This window comes from Oryzias melastigma, linkage group LG15 (genome assembly GCF_002922805.2).
Source record: "Oryzias melastigma strain HK-1 linkage group LG15, ASM292280v2, whole genome shotgun sequence".
Taxonomy (NCBI): domain Eukaryota; kingdom Metazoa; phylum Chordata; class Actinopteri; order Beloniformes; family Adrianichthyidae; genus Oryzias; species Oryzias melastigma.
Window position 1 is genome coordinate 25,877,932 of NC_050526.1, and position 21,448 is coordinate 25,899,379.

General features: G+C 37.4%; 1 protein-coding gene across 4 annotated transcripts in view; it reads left to right on the forward strand.

Annotated features, from left to right (window-relative positions):
* The first annotated feature begins 429 nt into the window (after window positions 1–429).
* micu1 (mitochondrial calcium uptake 1) overlaps window positions 430–21,448 on the forward strand; it is a 28,934-nt gene continuing 7,915 nt past the window's right edge. For 2 of the 4 annotated variants that reach the window (XM_024296959.2, XM_024296960.2), the window contains exons 1-6: window positions 430–686; window positions 5,601–5,765; window positions 7,404–7,593; window positions 9,087–9,249; window positions 11,910–11,953; window positions 13,834–13,845. In XM_024296959.2, coding sequence (XP_024152727.1) covers window positions 5,602–5,765; window positions 7,404–7,593; window positions 9,087–9,249; window positions 11,910–11,953; window positions 13,834–13,845 — 573 coding nt within the window. In that variant the 5' untranslated portion in view covers window positions 430–686; window position 5,601. The remainder of the gene's footprint in view (window positions 687–5,600; window positions 5,766–7,403; window positions 7,594–9,086; window positions 9,250–11,909; window positions 11,954–13,833; window positions 13,846–21,448) is intronic. The other 2 variants (XM_024296961.2, XM_024296962.2) reach the window with 1 other exon arrangement.

Sequence of the window (21,448 nt, forward strand, 5' to 3'; positions counted from 1 at the left end):
GTATGTGACCTTTTTAATTTCTGCATTGTCGGAATACCAGTGTGGGGATGTGACTCATAACCGAGAGCTGAGACCACAATCATGACACTGTTTCCAAGAAAGAACTAACTTTTTAGAGGCTAGTTGAAACCACATTTACAGGGGCCTGACCTATTTGTTTGTTTGTTTGAACATTAAAGACTAGTTTACAATGATCAGCATGGTGCTCTGCTCTGCTATTCTTTAAACTATATATATATATATATATATATATATATATATATATATATATATATATATATATATATATATATAAAGGTGTCCCACTAAAAAAAAAGTTTATTTCAACCATGTAACCATGCTGATTTTATTTATGTGTTTCTAATTCATGTGACTCTTTTTTTGTTATAGATAATTAATTAAATGGAAGAAATTACGCTTTAGATTGATTAAACATACGTCTGAAATAGTTTGGTGTTGCTGTGCTGTTTTAATCCAAATGAACCCGCCCGGTTTCCTTCCACGCGCCTCATGTTATTGTTGGGCGGGGCCGCCGCGTGCACGTCAGTCCTCCCAGCAGCCTGAACGGCTCTCAACACGGAACTACGTTTATTATTCCGACCCTTCCGACCGACGCAGTGGGAACGTGAACCGGACTTACCGAACTCTCCTCCGTTAGACTGACTGGGGTTAGAGTCGTCGTTAATGTGAGTAAAAAAGACACTACATGAGCTGTTCAAGCGTTTTTAACAAGGCGGAGGGAACGTGCAAAAAAAGAGCACGTACGGTGGAGCTAGCTGCTAGCATTAGCTGCGTTGCAGAACTGGTGTCGGACTGCTGTTAAAATTACTACTACTTACTTGTATTGACTTTAAATTTAAGCTTAAAATTATATTATTTACGTTAGTATTAAAGGTCACTGGTAACCATTTATTATGTAATGCTAATATTAGTGGCAGCTAAAATCAAAACGGCAGAGATTGAGAGAGCTTCATATTTACTGCTGTTTTAAATTAACAACGAAATTATCAAAACACACCTAATCCCAATACTAGTCGATCTCGTTGCAGTGGCTATTATGGGATGGATAGTGTTAGGACCTCTGCTAACGGATCAAAACTTTAAAATCACGTTATTCGAGTTCAACGCACGAAGGCACCATTTATTCCAACAAGATATTTAGATATATAATAATTATAGCAACCTTTCATGAGAAATAACACGCAATTTACTGTACAATTAACTACATGAAAACATTTGAGGCGTGGACCTTAAGGATCTGCCTGTACACCAATTCTGCAGCCACTGATTCCTATGAAAATGAGCTGTCAGATCTGAGCAGGTCATTTAAAGTATCCTTTTTTAATCAAACAAGTTTTGAAATGTAAAATAATATTTGGATTCTATAATAATAAAGGACTTTGAATTTACTAGATTAATTTAAAACATGACTATAGCTTAATAACCTACTTTATATAAAGTTAAATGTTTGGTTTAATATAATATAGTGCAATGTTTTGATTAGTTTGTTTGTTGATTTGTTTTTGATATTATAAAAAACACTCAGTATCAATAGATAACCCTTAAAACTATTAAATTACTTCACACCACATTTGTTTGATTTATTGTTATTGTTTTAAAACCTTTGTATTATTACTCTAATTCAAAAATCTGTTACAGATCATTCTATAGAAGTAATTTGTTCAACAGAAATATTTCTGTATTTTCCATTTCTTGTAAAGTAATATATGAAGCATCATTTTTAAAAACGTAACACCCACTCCAATGAAAACAGTGTTTTTAACATGTTTTTATGGCATTTTTGTGATGATGGACGGGATTAATATAAAACAAAAGAAAATTAATATCAAAGTATTTCTTTATTTAAGTAGTTGTGGAGGAGCTGACAAAAATGCAGTTTGTAAAAGCTTGTAGTTGTGACGTGGAAGACACAGTTATGGAGAGAAAAGTGACTCATCCTATTTGTGTTTCCATAATTCTTGATTTGTAACTTGTGTCTGCATCTTAGTGTGCAATTTTGGATTTGTGTAACTCATACAATACATTTTGTGCGTAATTTTATGTATTTGCAATTGTATTTTTTGTGTACAAAATTATAAAGTACAAAATAAATTTATACATGCACAACTTTAAATTACAACAGTTTAAAACTAACTACACACAAATCTTCTGATAAACACACACAAAATCACATGTATGCCCAAATCTGATATTGAGACGCTTCACGTCTCCAAGATTTTTGTGTAAGTGATGCATTTAAATGCAGCAAGAATGCTGGGTCATCAGAGTTTTCTTATCTGCTGCTTTGAACTTATTCTACACAATCGGTAGGCTACAAGCTCACTGGTCCGCTCCATTGAAATGCATTCATTTACAGACACATAAGTCCATGTATGTGTTTGTTTTCCTTGTCTGAGCTGGGTCAAAACTGTAAAACTGAATAGCGCTGATAATGCTTGCCATTTTAGTTGCACCGGGAATGTTATTTTGGGGTTGTGAGGGACTGTAAGCTAGGGGGAGAGTGCGCAAACAGATGGATGATGGGAAATTGAGGGTGGGCTTAGTCTGCACCAACTCAGGCAAATTTCTAATGAACTCCTGCCACTCTGCAGTAATTATGTCCTACAAACAAAACATTTTTTTTTTAATTTGTGCTAAAAACAGCATAATCATAATTAAAACATCTGGTAACAGTTTGAAAATAGATCCAAAGATGATCAGAGTGGACCATACACAGCGACACTAAAGATAAGCTTTTAATAATAAAGTGATGTGATAGCTAAATTGATTTCCTATGAATTGTAATACTGTTCAGTGCTTTATACCAGTGCCATTATGATCAGTCTGATCCTCTGTACCTCGACTATTATTACTTAGATTAAACACTAGCATGAAGACTTTTTCATTACTGTGAAAGTAATGCTACCTGCAGAGTTATATGTGGTCATTATTGTTTTAACAGATATGGATTATGCTGGCAAACTGCATCTTTGTTATCCTGTTGCTTACAATTTAGATTTAAGAAACATGTATCATGTGCAAAGACGTCTTGTGCTTCTGGACATGCATTGTAAAATTATGAGCTATATATACTTTTATTGTATAATTTTCAGGATACTTTTGTGGCATAAATGAACACAAAATGCTTTCAAGTGATTGTAAATTCATACTTTTTTTTTAATATTTTTCCCCCACTAATATCTTACATCCAGCTAACATTTCCCTTAACTGCTTATCTTTCAGTCTTTAAACTGTTTTCATTTGAATATATAAATAAAATATTTAACTCCTTAACACCTGAATTAATTTCTAGCTATAAAAAAGCAGTTTTTATTTTTTACTTTGAAGAAGATGTTAAATTAAGGGTATTGATGCATATTTACATCAATAGGTGTCAAGGACGAGGGGTTAAAATGCTTACCAAAAAACGTAGATTTTGTTTAACATAATTAACAGTAGAGAAACTGATCTTTTCTTTGTAAATTGAACAGGCCACAGTTGATCAAAAACAAGCTGTAAAGATGGATCTTTGTTCAATTATTTGTGGGTTTTTCCGTTGGTTAGTTGTCAGATTCCACCTCTGGACCTATGTAGTCAAAAATGTTGCATGGATGAAAAACAATTTTGTTGCTGCGTCTCATTGTCTGTGACTTCATCGCCATGATAGCAGCAGCTGTTGAAGATGCTTTTCTCACACATTCTTACTGCATAATGTTCTTTGATGGTTCTGGAAGTAGATTATCAGGAGTTCAATTCAGAAACATCAATGAATGCTTTATTACAATATATCTTTAAGTGACAGATATGTGACAAAACTATCATATATTTTTTAGAACATAACTTATGGATATCTAAAACCAATTGACCATTTTGGTCTTGGTCAATATTTTGTTTACATCTTGTTTTGGAATCACATTGAGATCACCATTTTTACTACATGTACAAAGTAGTTTTTTAATTAGTAGTTTTTAAGTGTTTTCTCCCTTTTCTATACATTTTAACAACACAAAATTCAACTTTTGAAACATCAGTGTGTAGCTCAGATCTCTTAAACATTTAGATGTTCAGCAGTCTGCAGTTGTGTGTGAAACAGCCTTGTAGAAGTCTATTGGCGTCAACCTTTCCTGCAGTTTTGCTGAAATGGTGCGTCCCTAATGTTCCTTCCAGTTCCAGTCGTCATGGGCTTCTGAGCACTTCAATTAGCTTGGGTCATGTCTTCAATTTTGTCCTCTTGCTGGCTCCATTTGACAGTCACTTCCTGAATTGTTAATGACATATCAACAGGTGATGGCTTTAGGCCTCCATCATGTGAACTCTTCTGTCTGGTGATGGAAAAGTGCCCACATGGGAACCGCGGATGCAAACCAGTAGCCAACTGCTTAATTGTTAATCATCTTTCTGTGGATTATGAATTAAGAGAACAAATTATTGAAATTAAATTGTGAAGCTTGCATTCATTAGCAGAAATTGCTTTAGGTTTAGTTTATGTTGTTGGATGATACTAAAGCAGTTATCGATTGATTGATCTTAAGTCCTTTTTTTGACCACCAAGGGACGCTTGGATCATGACTTGACCTAAAATGTATTTTTACTGTAATGCCAATATCTGATTATTTTTATTTAGTTTCTGGTTTCAAAATAATTGTGTATAATTCTGGTCTCCATAGACACAAATGCATGATGAGCTGCAGCCTGAATGCCTGCATGCACTTTTAGTTGTGTTGAAGTTCAGCTCATGTAGTTTGGAAATGGTGTGGTTTTTACACGCCAGATGTTAGTTAAAAAAATGTAAATCTTGTGTAACTAGAAATTAAACTACTAGTCTGTTTACAGTATTGTCAAATGTTTCATTCCCCACAACTTAATCACTAAAGATTTAAAGCTTTAATTAAAATGTTCAAAGCACAAGCAAAACAGATGGACAATCATTGTTGTTACCAGGAGGCCCTCTAAAGTTTATATATCTTTGGCTGATTCCAAAGAAGAAAGTCTATAAAAAATAAATGTTATCGAGTGATATATAATCACGCCTTGATTTACAGTTTGAACAGACTCATTTGAAGTTTATGCATCTCAGTCTTCTCTGCAGCTATGCCAGCTTTTAGTCACCAAAGCAGTAAAGGGGATCCTGTCTAAAGCTTTTGTGACACAGACTCAGGCAGTCATCTATGTTGCTGCAAAACAGCATGCTTGCAAAACTGCTGTTCCCTTTTAGTAATTCACATAGAACAAACGGAGACTTCACGGCTGTGCGCTTACACGGAGGAATGCAAGGTTGCAGAATCAGTTGACTGACAAGTGCTCTCATTTTTTTTTTTTTTTTTATGTTTGCTTGTTTTAATGCTTGTGCATTCGCAAAGCAGTTATTTTTATTTTCTACTGTCTTGTAATATGGTATAGCAATATAACAGTGTTGGGGGAAACATTTTCTTGGTTCTGTTTCAGTAGAAAAGTAAACTATACAAAGAGGATTCGGTTGCGTGAATTTTTCCAGATTAAAAAATTAAGATTAATCTGTCTTGTGTTTAATTTCACTATATAACATTGTTTTGAAGAAGCACATCCTTTCTCACCTTACTTGTTCTTTGCTTTCTCCACAGAATGTTCCGCTTGCGGGCCTTGTCTGCGGTTTCGGTGGGGTTTACGCAGGTGTGCCGCCGTTACCACAGTGGGGCAGTGCGAGGACCTGCCCAAAAAAGGCTGATGCTAGCGGCACTGGTTGGAGTAACTGGTGCGTCTGCTAGTGCGGGGCTGCTTTGGAAAAGGTAAGCTCTTTAAAACACATTTGTATATTTTAATTTATTTATTAGTTATTTAGCTAATAGATTTTTTTTTGAGAATTTTGGTCCAAGGTATATATATCAATAATTAGAAATTATGCCTTGAGGAAAAAATTCTCTGAAAATAGGTCACCTTTGATTGCTTCACCTATATAGGCGTGTTGTCCGTTTTGTAGGCTTTGCCCTTTTTTCATTTGTAGCCCTGAGCAGTTCTGAAAATTCGGACTGACAATTCTGCACATGCCATTTTTGTGGCTATTCATTAACACAGAGGTTTAAATGCAGTTAAGGCAGAGATTTAAAGGGACTGTGCAATGCAAAAAAAAAAAACTCTTTGGGGACAAAATGACCGAGCTGCAGTAGTGATAGATAGCGCCTTGGGGCACTTAAGACTGATGGGATGAGACTGCTTTTGGCCTTCACCACAGGCTTCATTCTTCTTGTGTCACATTAAATTGAATTATTTAGTCTGCTTTAGACAGTTCCTGTTATTCATTATTATTATTCCAGTTTTCAATTTAGCTGGAAGTGTGGTCAAAATAAGAGTTAAAGATATGTCAGAGTATTATTTATCCTTCATATACTGAATGCATTTTGATTTGGATTTTTAATCTTATAGTTGAAGTAAATTAAAAGCTGCAAAACACTCTGTTTACTCCTGAAGTTTCTCAGGAAAAAGAACTGATGTACTTTCTGATTTGCAACATTCTTTTCCTCTGCTTACTTTAAAGTCCCCCTCCGATGAATATCCTGTTTTTAAGTTTTTATCATGTATCTGTGGCATTTTTCTTATGAAAGATAACAAGAAGATTTAAGAAATAATTTTGTTTTTGCATTTCCAAGTATTTCTCCTTTGAAATTGCTGTCAGTTAAACTGTCGCAGACAGGCTCTGTTTGAATGAATGAGCCTTCTTTACGTCATCATAGCTCTGCTGCACATGCGCTAAACCCCTCATCTGGCCCGGCTAGCGTGTCTAGTTCAGGTGCTGGAGAAGAGAAGATGGTATAAATGAGCCACTGTTCACATTTCCGTGGTCAAGTCAACAGTTACTGGATTTTACGGTAGCAGGTCTGTGAACGCTGGAAAATCTCTGCGAGACTCCACGAAGCTTCTTGATGTGACCACAGAAATGCAAATGGTGGCTCATTTGACTGGAGGCTTTTGGAGTAAGATCAGTCCACGAAGCTCTTTACTTCCTCGTCCAAGCTGACATCCAGCTCAAAACGATACGGCTGGACATTACTGATACTGCTTGAGATTTTTATGTAGCAGCGGTGAAGATCTACGCTAGCGAGACACAGAGCTATGATAATCAGACAGGGGGAGGTGAGGGGCGAGGCTTTTCAACTCAGTTCCAGAAGCCACGCCCCCTCAGAGGAGATTTTTGAAACGGAGGCTTCAGATCAACATGAAAAATGGCTTTTTAAGTAATTTAGGTTGTGGGATTTTGGTTAAAAACTTCATAATCATAATTAAAACACTACTGAGAACATTTTATTTAAATAAAAAAAAATTGTCATAGGACGACTTTAAGCATTTTTCCTCTTTTTGTCTCTTCGTTGAATTAAGTGTTGATTTAACATTGTTAAACAAATAATAATACCTCTCCTTTTCCTTTGCAGAGCATATGCTGATGCAGGACCCTCTGTTCGGCACTCAGAGCAAGCTAGAGGGGAAGAGGCAGATTTTGTCAGAGATACAGACTCAGGAATAGAGTCTGAGAAATCGGTTGAGTCAAGCAGTGGAGACGAGGAAGAAAAAGATGAAGAGGGGAAGAAAAAGAAGCCCCGCTCAGGATTCCGTGACCGCAAGGTAATCAATAAAATATACATCTACATGCATTCAGTCAATGAACATAATACTTTGGATGAACCCACCCGGCGGTTCAGGTCCAGTGAGCACACACTGGCATGTTTGACTGAATACTTTCAGGCGTAGACAGAACAATTCGTGGAATATAGTATCCTGAAGGTGTTAGACAAAAAAATGAGAAACACAAGAGAAACCTACTGTCTTCCACGCCAAATAAACACTGTTTTAAAGCGGTATTCTGCATTGTTTGGAAAATAATGCATATTTTTTAAGATAAAGAAACACTTTTGAATATATTTGCATCAATTTTATAGATACAGATGGGAATATTGGTGTTATTTTTGCTTCAGCAGCAGCTATTGTCTGTTAAAATCACATGACCAGAGGGTGAATTGATGATGTCCTTGTCCTTGAAGTAATAATGCACGTACTCATTCATGAATCCGTTCCAATTTCCATTAGAGATTGGAATTTTCCTAGCACCTCATGATTACATTTGAATATTATTTATAGGACAGCAATTATCCATACATCTTTTTTGGGATGTGCCCTGGAGGAATTTAGTTCTTTTTTTCTCTGCTGGTGTGGCTTCTTGAAATGTTAATGCAAATATTTTCTTTGAAAGATGTAGCTGGTGAAAATAAGACTACATTTACAAAATGACTGCAGTAAAAATGAGCTGTCAGTAGTTTCACACTGGTGTTTGAACAATCTCTTAAACAGAAATATATTTTTTTAAAGTATATGTTATGATGAAAGGAAGAAAAAACTACTTTGATGCAAAAATATTAGCATTAAATAGCTGCAGATCTTTTATTCAGATCACCCTAGGGGAGGAAATGTCTGTCATTATCATAAGTTTAGAGTAGACACCAAATAGTGGCTCCAAAGTGCATCAGAGCTGCTGTGAGTCCCTCTAATATCTGTGTTCAGTGTTCTGTATTCACTACAAATATGTTATCACTGAAGCTTGATGTCGACCTCAAAAGTACAAGAGTCAAAAACAGGGCGGCTCAACGTAGAGGAAATATGAACTCAATTTTTCAGCTTTGCACCGTTTGCTTCAAATACTTTCCTGGAAAGCAGATGGTGTTGTCAAAACAAACAGTGAGCTGGTTAATGTGTGTAGCAGAGCTGAATAATTTAGTTTTGCGTTTCCCAGCGTGTCATTTGAGTGTCAGAGCTGTTGTTTTTGTTGTGCACACCGTTTTGTGAGTTTGGTGACAAGGCTGTTTTCCCTTGTTTTGAGATGGATGCTGGAAACCTCTGTGTTTTGATTGCTGGTAGTCTAATTCCCCCCCATCAGTGCTGACAACTCTCACCACGGTTTTCTACTTTTGTCACCACCTCGTTCCATCATTTACGTTTAAATATCTCGTAAACTTTGAACTGTTTGATGTCACACATGACAACCAGCTTAATTAAATGAAGCCGGTTGTCATGACTGATACATAAAACATGTTATTAATTTTTGCCCTCTTTCTGGTTGGCAGGTAATGGAGTATGAGAACAGGATAAGGGCATACTCGACACCGGACAAGATTTTCCGCTACTTTGCCACACTGAAGGTCATTAATGAGCATGGGGATGCTGAGGTTTACATGACACCCCAGGACTTCATCCGCTCCATCACACCCAATGAGAAGCAGCCTGAGAGTAAGTTCTTTCTCCTCGCTTTCACCAGGCACAGTTTTATAATAGCAAAAATATGCATACTGATACACAAGTCAGTATTTGACCTTTTCCTGTGATTAATCCAAATGTTTCTCCCTAAAAAATCATTAAATTACTTAATTGCAGTGGTCCCTCGCTATATCGCGGTTCACTTTTTGCTATTTTGTGGATATTTTTGGTGCAATTTTGCATTCTTTTTTAATTTTTTGACTGCGCCATTCTGTTCTGTGTCCTGATTGGCTGTAGAGCATGGTCAATCTTCTCTGTGCCGTGTTTCCTGTACAGAATAGATTAATTTGGTCAAATCTATATAAATCTTTTATTCTTTTAAGGTTTGAACTTTGAGAATTCAAACAAGAGAAAAATGTGAAGATGTTCATGTCTGTCTGAGAAAAATGTATAAAGAGGAATTTTACAGCCTTTCCTCTTTATACACAGGTTATAGTAAGGGACCACTGTACTAACACGCTGTATTTTTTGCAGGGTGTTGATATTGTTGTTAAAGTCCCACTCTGATCATCTTTTGATCTATTTTATTTTGCTGTTTTTAGCTTAAATAAAAAACCTGTGTTGTTTTCGAGGACAGTTTCTGCAGAGTAGCAGTATGGCATTACACATTCACCTCTGAGTTGTTGGTGGGACTGTGGGAGCAAAGTGGGCCTGCCCCTGTTTCCCATTATCCCTTAGTTTACACACTCTCCCGTTAGCTTATAGCCCTTTGCGCCCCCAACTTAACATTACCAGTGCGACAAAAAGCAAGGAGCTTGTGGTCTGCCAATTGTAGTTTCTAACAAATGCAAGCTTTTTCAAACTTCATTTTTGTCTGCTCCTGATTCATAGCAATTTGACTAAATAAATACTCAAAAATGCAAATTTTACCTTAATTTTCTTAATATATGTCCCCCAGCAAGAGAAAAATGCTACAAGATGTTAACAATATCTAACCCACTATTAGTTGTTTTACTGTGACAAATCCAAGCGTTTGCCCCTTAAAACATTATAAAACTGTTTAATAACCCAATTTAATTTTAAGGATTCGACATTATAGCATTTCGAAGTGTAATAGTGGACTGCTGTAGGGATGAGGAAGATTGTCCAGTCATGCTGAGTTGAAGTAATCATGACACAGCAGTTCATTTATCCATTAAGTGCTCCAACTGAGAGCAGATCTCCAGCATGGAGCCCGCAATGAATGTTTGATCCTTGACCATAGGTGGTTTTTGAAAACTGGAAACTTGTCACTGATGTGTTGTAGCAACACACCTATTCAATACGGAGGGTTTTAAATTCACAACACATTTTATTTGGTGGGGACAACACATTAGCGTCTATTATAGGGTTACAGTTGAATGAATCTATGTGCGGTTACTTGTAGTGTGTTTGTGCTTCCGAGAAGATCCAGCACTGCAGTTAACACTTCATAAAGAATGATCCTGGTCTGCCTTTGCTGCTCTTAAATCTGCTAGGCTCTCATTGCCCATCCTCTCTCGGCTCTAACCCTTTTTACACCACTTCCTGATTCTTTTAGGACCTCTTTGCTTTATCCTTCCATTTTTGATGTAAGATAAGCTTTTGGATTAGAGAAGAATGCATTCTATTTTACTACTGTTTCACTGTCATCTAAGATGCAGTAAGCCCAAACAAACAGAAAAACCATCAAGATTCTCTGCTGCTGATGACAAATGGATGCATTAATCTGCTCTTACAGTTTTAATGCTCAGCAGATTTTCTGGCCCAGAGATGATGTACAGCCTCTAGAGGTAAATGGAATAAATGGATATGACAGCTGCATCACATTTGAAGGACTAGAGCCATAGATCATTTAATGTTGGAAATTCCAAAGAAGAGATTTTAGATTATCAATACTGTTACCTTGCAACTGAAAAAAAAATCTGTAATCAAATAAAAATCTACATACAGCTTTTCTTTGTTTCTGAGCCTGGTCTGTATTACAATTAAAACAATTATAGTATTTCTTTAGTCAAACCATAGAGATTTAGGAGTATACAAAAAATTCAGTTTAAAAAAAGACCTTGTTTGTAATGTAGAAAATGTGGTGGACGGTCCACAAGATAGGTAGGGGGTATGAAGGGCCGTAGGCTAGCAGGAACGGTAAGAGGATGCGCCAACAGTCCCCCCCACAACTCAGAAATTAGTTTTATTGTGAACTACTGCTGTTCTGCAGAAACTGTGTCCCAGAAAAAAGTCACAGGTTTTTTGATTTTGGCTTAATGAGCATAATCATAAGTAATAGACCACTGAAATGCTTTGAAAATAAATCAGTGGGACCTAAAAGGAATTGTTTACAATATTAGTTTTGCATCACTTTTAATACTTCTCAATCTAAGTATTTATTACAATTTGTACTTTTTTTATAGAATAGGTTACAATAAAATACTTGATTTTGTTCTTTGCTGCTTCCTGTGAGTAAACACAGACAGTACAGTTCTCAAACAAAACTGACTGGATTGTTAGAGAACAGGATGATGACTCCCAATAAAAAATAGAAACCCCATTGAACCTGTTTTAAATACATTTTCCTGATTATTACTTGATACATCTGTCATCTGCATTTGTTTCTTTTCTGCCTCCCTATTATTGTATGTGCATGCATAATTTGTGCTTCTGTTTATTTTCCTCAGATTTAGGCCTGGATCAGTTCATTGTGAAACGCTATGATGGAAAGGTAGGAATTTAGTTTTTCTGTAGTTTTTGCTTTTCTAATCATACTATGTTATGCTAGCAGCAGGAAGTCTTTAAAAAGCTGTATTTTAATAAAATTATTCTTTTTTTCTGTTTATTTTTTCATCTTCAAAGTCAGACAATAAATTTGCAGCTTTGAATGCTCAAAGCAATAAATGCAACAAACAATCTTGAGGACTCATTTTACCTAAAAAAGAAAATTAAATATGTATTTTCCTTATTTCTTTCTAATTTTTGTCCTTTGATAATTTCACTTTTATGTCATTAATATGTCCTAAAACCTCTGCCTCAGTCAGATAAATGCATCACATACCCCAAACATTTATCATTTTTGATAATGGTGGTGAGTGGAATTCAGATGAATCACCACATCTAGTCCTTAAAATAAACTTGTTTGTACTGGTTACAGAAAAGATAACAAAAATATAAACCTCTAACTTCATTAACACTACTCCTGTTCTTGATATTGATTTTTTACCATTACTGCCCACTTAGAGATTCCAGTGAGCATTCCTCGAACTCCCCCCCAGCAAACCGTCCTTATTCATTTCTTATTAGCAAGTCATAAGTGTGATGATTTTAGTTTCTAATCTCATTACCAAATTCATCAGCCTTGTGGATTCTAGGATCCTGGACCATATTTCCATGTTGATGAGCCAGACCAAGTCTCTGAAGCTACAAAAATAATTTCTTTTCACATTTTTCTCCCTCAGCTCTTGCCATCTTTATGCCTTTTAGCTTTACCAAACCTAATATTTAGTGGACAATTCTCCTATACTTTTAATTCCTTGTAATTGTCATTTACGCTTCATAGGCTGTATCCTAATATAAAACAGACTGCTTAAAGAGTTTGGCGCTTGCCTGAAATCAAGTTTTTGCACTCCCCATTTATCATGGCTCTTATCTGTTTAGATAAATATTATAACCTGGGCGTATGCCGCTTGCTTTTTTCTGTTTGATGGAACTGCAGTAAAACAGCTGTTGATTGTTACTGCATTTCATTTTGAGGATCACACTTTTTTCTCTCATGGTTAGAGGGACACAAACATTTTTCTACAGAGGCTGTTACCTTTTCCTCCTTTGGAAGAGGGATCCATTTGTAATCGTTTTATTTCTAAAAGCCTTGAAGTCAAGCTGAAATAAGAGCAGAAACTGGAAAAAAATTCAAAGACTTGTGAAATAACCAGAACATTAAGAGGTGCACTATCAAAGGTGTGTAAATGTAGCAGTTCATAGAAGAGTGGTGAAGTATAAAACTGGAACTTCATCTGGGGTTGGGTGTTAAACATCTTTAGAAGATGAAGCATACGGCACTAATCTTTCAATCAACTCCATCTTTTGGACTCCCACCTGCTGCTGCTGGTGGTATTTTCCTGGATCAGTCTGTATCTAAGACTAACGTGTCTTAAATCAATGTTTCTGACCTATTATTTTGACTGTTTGTTTTGTCATATTGATAAATAGGACATTGAATTGTTTTAAAATGTTTTCAAACTCTGTTACTTGTTTTGCTGTTAATTCTGATGTTTTTATGTTATTTAATTCATGTTATAAATGTAGACATGCTTTCAGCTGCCAGAAATGTTGATGAAACATCATGTTTACAATGTTGATGCCTCTCCAGTGCTCTTATGATCCATCCCCATAGCAAGTAATCCCACATTTTTCTTTCTTTTTTTCTTCTCATGAAAATTCCCAATTTCTTTCCCTTTGCCTTCTATGTTAAATGGTTCCATCTATCAATCTCCTTTTTTTTCTATCCACTATCTCTCCATCCCTCCTCCTTGTCCCTGCCATTTATAATGCTCCTCTGTCTCCCCTCCCTCCTCGTCTCGTTGCCGTTCTGCCCCTCCCTCTCTGCAGGACTTCTGGCAGGTATGGGTGTGTGCCGAGCAGCATGTATGCACCTGAATGAGAACTGCACTTTGTAGTCACCACCTTCTCTCCCATATCTCTGATCTCTCTCCTCCTTGAATTACTTGCACCTCTCTCCTGAAGAAAGGAACAGCTGTTCAGTTTTGTTAGTTCAGGGGAATGGCTTAACATTAATTCATCTTTATCACGTCTCAGCTAAAGCAAGTTATGACCCCAGTAAAGTTTGTAATCAATACATCAGGATGAAAGCCAAATGATGCTTTTAAAATTTGCATTCATTACTGCAAACTTCACTTCTATTTTAGTGTCTAATAAGCAGATTTAATCAGCCCTTTCTAAAGTATGGTGGAAAAACTAGTGAACTTTGACTCTTATTTATCGTAGGTGTCTGCCTGCATTGATTGAAGTCCATTCATTGTTCATGTTTGTTAAAGGATTGGCCAAAAGACAAGTTAATCCAAGAGAGAGCAGTTTCATAACAAAGCTCCACTAATAACAGAAAAAGGAGCAGCCTGAAAAACGGCCTCATTTCTGACCCTGCCTGACGTTGCAGCAACATTTGTTGGTTTGATTGACTCACTGATTGGTTTAGTTCAAACAATTTCAAAATACAAGGAAAAAAAGAAAAGAAAAATGAAATGTGGATTTATCAAATCTATGTAAGATACTCTTTCATAAGTTAATTAGAAAAAATAAATAAAATAAAATTTCTTCTTGAATTATAGCTACTCCTAATAATAAATAGGCATATTTGCAGTTATGCATCTAGATTATTTCTGTAGCGCAAGTTATTCAGCTTTTAAGGTTTAAACTGGCCAATCAGTGGTTGCTGGCCCGACATCCTTTTTTTTTTTTAGAAATGTTTGACAGATTTCATGTAGTATTTTTTCAAGAAGTAAGGGTGTGTGGCCCTCCAACAAGCTCTCTTCTGATTGGAATGTGTGGTTGCCATAGAAACGAGACCGATTTGGACCGATTTGGACCAATCGCTGCTTACTGACGATTTCTGGCTCCAACAAGGCGGCATCAGTAACGCAAAAAATAGTGACAGTTGACTTAATTTTGTTGCAGCCGGTCATAAGACCTTTTCTATGGATGACATCACATTCACTCATTCCAGTTCTTAGACACAATCAATAAGTGAGTCGTAAAACGTAGGGACAAGTCCAGAAAAATAGTGCATTATTTACTTGAAAAAAAAGGTAATTAATAACTAGTAAAATGGTTGGTATTGAGTCATGTGAGTCACTTGTTAGTTTTGGTAATTTTGTTCTGTGCCATTTGACCCACAAGTTTTCCTCTTTGAACGATCCAGTCTGCTGGCAGGTCTGAATGCTTCTGTCATTCAGGATAAGAAGATGATAAATCCTGTTCAGCTAAGGGCAGGTCTTGAACTGTTCACCATAAAGAGAACAAGCAGGGAGTGTCAAAAAACAAGGCAAGCTCACACACCCTCCTTTCTGTGCAAAACAAACTGTTCTTTCTTTTTTTTTTTTAACTGGAAACCCTCCAACTGCCTTATGTATAGCTTACTGAAGGCATGGCTTTCCTGCTGAATTATTCAAAGTAGAGACTGTAATTCAGTTCTGCTGCACTGCTACATAATTTACAATTTATTATAGTAGTCACCCCTCTAAAGTCAAGCCTATACCGTACTTCAAAAAAGGTCTAACTGTGAAAGCTGAGATGGTAGCAAAAATATAAACAGAAAAACTGTTGATTGATGAATCCTGTTCGTGCTGTTCCCCTGCACTTCCTCTGTCTTGCTTTACAAATACACCTTTTCCCCTCATCTTTTCATTTCTTTCTGAGAAATATTGGCTTTTCCACATGCTTTGGTGTTCTAGCTGTTTCCCAGCATGCACTGCTCTATTGCCTGTGGCTGGAGGAGAAATTAGGTGGTGTTGGCGCCCCCTTTCTGCGCATGATGGCATCACAGGGTGGTTTTGTATCCAGGAAATGGCTCTTTTAGCGAACATATTAGGCTGTTTTGATGTGCTTGAAAACTCTCACGAATTCATCCTTTGGATTGTTCAACTGTTAGTGCTGCATGGTTTCTGTAGAGCATGAATTAGATCTACTGACAGCCGGAGTTGATGTTCAAAAAAATCATCTACAGTGTTCTACAAGTTGTGGCCCTTATCTTCTTACAACTGTTGAGGAGAAATCTCAGCTGTCACTCAGGGGCGGTGAAGGAGGCTGCTACAGGGAAAACAAAACTTTATTTTTTTTTCTAAACTGACAACATTTTCACCCTTTCTGATTCCACAGGAACCTCCTGGTGCAGCTGCATGGACCTTTACTGCTCTGTTTTAATCCCATTTCTGTCTCCAATGTTCTAACATTTCTGCTTACAAACACTTTTTCCTCATTTGTCTTTTCCTCTCCGTTTTTCTGAGTCGTTAAGAGGTTGAGTTGTTTGTTAAACAGGTTAACTCCTACAATGAAGCTGGTGACGGTCTTTAGAAAACAGCCGTTTTAATTATTGCTCTCTACCTAATTGCTAGTTGTTTTTGAAGCATCTGCTTAAAGTCAGAAAGCCATCCTATTGATGTTCATTTACACCCACACGCCTGCATGTGCACCCCCTCAGTAGAGTCCCACAGTCCCTTGATCATGATTAGCTTTCAGCCCCAACTGATAAATATCCATCTCTGCAGCAAGTGGACCCTACTCTCATTGAGGTCAATTTTGAATTGCTTTTGTTTCTTTATCTGCTGAAGTGACAGAACCCATGAGCTCTTATTTTACTCAGAGCGACACAAAAGGATGCCATTGTAATGCAGTTCTGTCCACATACTGTAAGTCTGTAGGACATCTTTTTCACCCTACCTTCCACAAACACTGACACACACTCATAAATAGCTTCTTATGTCATTTGAGTGTTTAAAAATATTTCTTCTTTTTTTTTCAATATATCACTTGGCTGATAATTAAAACCTTTTTTTTAACCTGCTGTTACACTCCAGTCTAGAGGATTGTAAAAGGCTGTAACATAACAAAAGGAAAACAAGCGTAGAAAAGACTTTCCTTTGAGGAGGGAGATGACTCCAGCTGGGGTATGGCATTTATACCTTATAAGTACATGTTTTTAACACAAGCTTACTAAGCATAATATGATTGTCTTTTTCTTAAAATAAAAGAGCATATCCACATCATGCACGTACATGGTACGCATCCCCTTTTTGTGTGGCTGCAGCTTTGCATCCACTGACTGCATAAAAAAACTGGACTGAGGGACCAACTCCCTCCTAGCATTCCAAACTAGGAAATGCTTTATGGTTCCAAGAAGCCAAAATCCCATCTAATGCTCTGTAATTCTATTTGTGAGAGTAGCTGTTATTGTTCTGCTACCTATTTAAACCTTTGCCATGTAGTGCAGTTATTTAAGTTATGCTGGCCAATCAGACCCCCCCCCCCCAAAAAAATATGTTGTGTTATATTGAATGTTTGAATTGTTTGACAGATTTCTCCCAAGCCACTTTCAAGTGGTTGAGGTTTGGCTTTCCAACAAGCTGTTACCTGACTGGTGAGAGTAGTTGCCATGGTAAATGGTAAATGGCGTATACTTGTATAGCGCTTTCTACCCTCCTTCGAGGGCCCAAAGCGCTTCACAGTTACAGACCCATTCACCCATTCACACACACATTCACACACTGGTCGTGGCTCCGCTGCCAAACACTGGCGCCAACTTCCCACCAGAGGCAATTCGGGGTTCAGACACATGGGTGGGCAAGGCGGGAGTCAAACCCGCTCACTTCTGATCAGGAGTCGACCGCCCTACCACTGCACCACGGCCGCCCCATGGAAACATTGACTCAGCCTGTCTCGAACCAATCACTACTTACTGGGTAAAAATGGCTACTGAATTCACTTAATTTTGTTGGAGCCACAAGCAGACCATTTTTATTGGTTTTGTCACACTCACTCAGTTCAGTTACCATGTACAGTAGATTGTTGCATCATAGCCCTGATCTGTGGTAGTCGCAAATACTGTGTAAATTCAGGTGAGCAGCTCTTGCTGCATTGAAGTCGTCAGCAGCCCCCCTGTGTTTGTACTGTGACAAAGTCTTAGATGTCAGACGGGGCTGCACTCTCAGCATCTTTGCTGTCCTCAAACAGCAGTGTTGGGTGATTAGATTATGTAAATACTCCTGTCACTTCATTAGGACTGCCTTGCACGTACGTTGTTGCCGCCTTTTGCCTTTAGAGCCGTCTTCATTTATTATTATTATGGCAGAGATTCAACAGGGTGTTGGAGATATTCCCTGGAGATTTTGATCCATATTGACATCATTGCATCATGCAGTTACTGCAGATTTGCTGGCTGCACATCATGATGTAAACCTCCTGCTCCCCCAGATCCCAAAGGTGTGCTGTTGGTCTGAGATCTGAGCGCTGGGCAGGCCATTAGAGTACAATACACTCATTCACATGTTCAAGAGGCCAGTTTGAGAAGATCTGAGCTTTGGGTGATGCAGCATTTTCCTGACAGAGGTAGCTAATAGTAAGTGGATACACTGTGGTGAGTCAGCAGCATCACTGTGTTTAGTCTGTGCTCATTTAGTAGTTAGGTGTCAGATATCTGCGGCACAAATCCAATCTTCTGCTGAGTATGTGAATTGTAGCCTCAGATTAGTTTTCATGGTTAACTGAAGCAGCTACTGAGATTCTGCATTTATTGTTTTTTATTATTATTATGGTTGTTCTGTCATCTCTAAACAGTCTGTCTGACATTAGTCAGCATATTTTATCTGTTATTGGGTCGCTGTTTTGTTTTGTTTTGATATATGATCTGTGTATTTGAAAATAACAACAAAATGTTAAAAAGTCAGAAAATAAATCATTTTTAATTTTGAACTTTTATCAAAACTTTAGTCTTATATAGGCTTACATTTACATATTTGACTGTGTTAGGCGTACTGTGCAGCAAGTAGGGGAGACTGGGGTTGGTCGTCTCAATGATGTAATACTTACAACAGGGTGAAAATGGTGAGTACAGCGTAATATACATTTTATTTTAAAAAAATGTATCGAATGCACTTCACACTTGCTCACACAATTTTCCGGTTTAGACCATTAATAGCCCCAACTTAACAAAAAAAAATACTCCGGTTCTGCTCCGGCAAAAATTTGAAGCCAATAAAATGAATACTAAGTGCCTGACCAGATGGAGTGTGAGCCCGGTGTAATGTAATAAATGTAATAAAATAATAAGTCCTTCTTAAATTAAGCCCAACATGTGTTTGACACTTTACTGTAAACATACTGGTGTGCAGTAGGGCTACCACGATTCACTTTCCCCATGGTTCGGTTCAATGCAATAACATACCATTCAGGTTTAAACCAAGAATTATAGCATTCCTAGAACACATGTTCTAGTTTTAGACCAATCTAGGAAAATCGTCATGAAAATAGATCAGCGTCTGCACCACTGTTTAAATGGAGGCTAACCTGTTTGTCACCAGAAATAACACAATAGAAGTCAGTAAATTTTCCTTTCTATCTCTATGTGATTCTCTGGTTGAGTTTATCATGTCTGTATATTTGAGAAAGTGGATAATTTGTGTTCACACTTGATTGAACTGCTGTGTATAGCAAAGTGGTTGTTATTTACTGACATTTTGTTTAATTAGAATTTAAAAACAGTTTAATCGTTGAGGAAAAGAGAAGCTTGAAGACTGAACAGATTTCTTTAGGTTATCATATTGGCGTGAAAGCATTTAACCCTTTTATAGTTACTATAGAAATAGATGTATCATCTACATGTAAGGCTGGGCTGGACTTTTCCATTGTGAGCTTCATGTATTTATTTCTTCTTTTGCCTGAAAAATGTCCTAAGGTTCTGCTGCTCTTTAACCGAGTGCAGAGCGGTGATTAGCCCTGGCCTGACCTCTAACTCCGCTTGTGTTTTCTGGGCCGACAGCTCTGTCAACTCCAGCTTTCTGCTCAGTTTGTTATCGTGATGCAGCTGATGGTCATGACCTCAACATAGGTGACATTTGAAAACACAGTGGAGATTATCCTCGAGGGAAAGATTTTCTTCTGAATTTGAGATCAGCCAGCAAAGATGTTTTTTCACTAATTAACTTTTTATTCATTTTACAATCAGTGTTTTGGGGAAGATCACAAATTCAGGTGTCACCATTTAACGTAATTAGAGCAGCAGGATATTTAAGTATAACATAACCACAGGGGATGTTCCAGTACTGATTAAAATATGCAGATGAGAACGCCTTGTAAGCTTCAGTGATTGTTAAAGTTTGTGGAATTATTCAACTTAAATATAATCTACGGGCGGCCGTGGTGCAGCGGTAGGGCGGTCGACTCCTGATCAGAAGTGAGCGGGTTCGACTCCGCCTTGCCCGCCCATGTGTCGAAGTGTCCTTGGGCAAGACACTGAACCCCGAATTGCCTCTGGTGGGAGGTTGGCGCCAGTGTTCGGCAGCGGAGCCACCACCAGTGTGTGAATGTGTGTGTGAATGGGTGAATGGGTCTGTGACTGTGAAGCGCTTTGGGCCCTTGAAGGAGGGTAGAAAGCGCTATACAAGTATACGCCATTTACCATTTTACATTTTGACCATATTTGTGTGTTTCCTGACAGTGGAAGATTCACCAAAGCTAATATTCTATTTCTAAGACACCAATCCATGGTACAGGAGAATGAGCTACAGAGTTTATGGGAAAAGGGCAATAAATATCACCCAGAGCAGCTTGGAGAACAAACACTTGCATTATTTTGCAGATGTCAATATGATGGCTCTTGGTTTCTGTACAAACAAATCTATTATCAGGTATTTTCAGAATCTATAACTATTATAATCCTGAGTTTAAAGAATAAAATCCTTTTTTAATCAACAGATGTTGGAAGTGAATATTTGATTTCCTTCATCCAGATAGTATATGTAGTGAAATAAGGGGACTTTGTTGTCTAGTTCCTCCTCTGGCTGTTCTATTTGGATCAGTTTGATTCCAAGATATTGGTAAATATGTACTCCTCCTCCTGATTTGGGCATAAAATTAATGAAGTCGTTATTTTTAATGGGGCCTGTGCGTCAGCTCCTGTCATTAACAGAAGAACTGGTGTCTTTATGTCTTTGAAAGTGTATAAGTACATGTATGGAGGGCAAGAGTACATTCTTGTTCATTCAGATAAGAAAGTTTAGCACATTTCAGTTTTCTTAGCTGGTTTTGGTTATCCTTAGATTGTTTGGTCTCAGTACTTTTTCCTTTCGCTAGTCTTGGATATAAACCATTGACTGTATAAATGAGAACTGGAAAAGGTGACCTCTTCCCCCTGGCGTTCCAGACAGGAAGTACCCACTGGCTCCAAGACACCAAAATCCTTTGGACTCCTATAGAGGAATTAACAGTCAATTAACAATTTGCTATGCATTTTTTTTTTTTTTTGTGTCCTCATTTTTTTAATCATATTTTTTTGTAGTTATAAACTGACCATTCAGATGCCTTAATAAAAGTAGGTGGAGCCTTCTGGCCCCAACATGAAGTACTAAAAACGTTTGACACATTGTGTAGCCTGTGTTCTAGTTGTAGGGGTGTGGACTTCCAACAAGCTCACTCCTGGTTGGCTAGAGTGGTTACC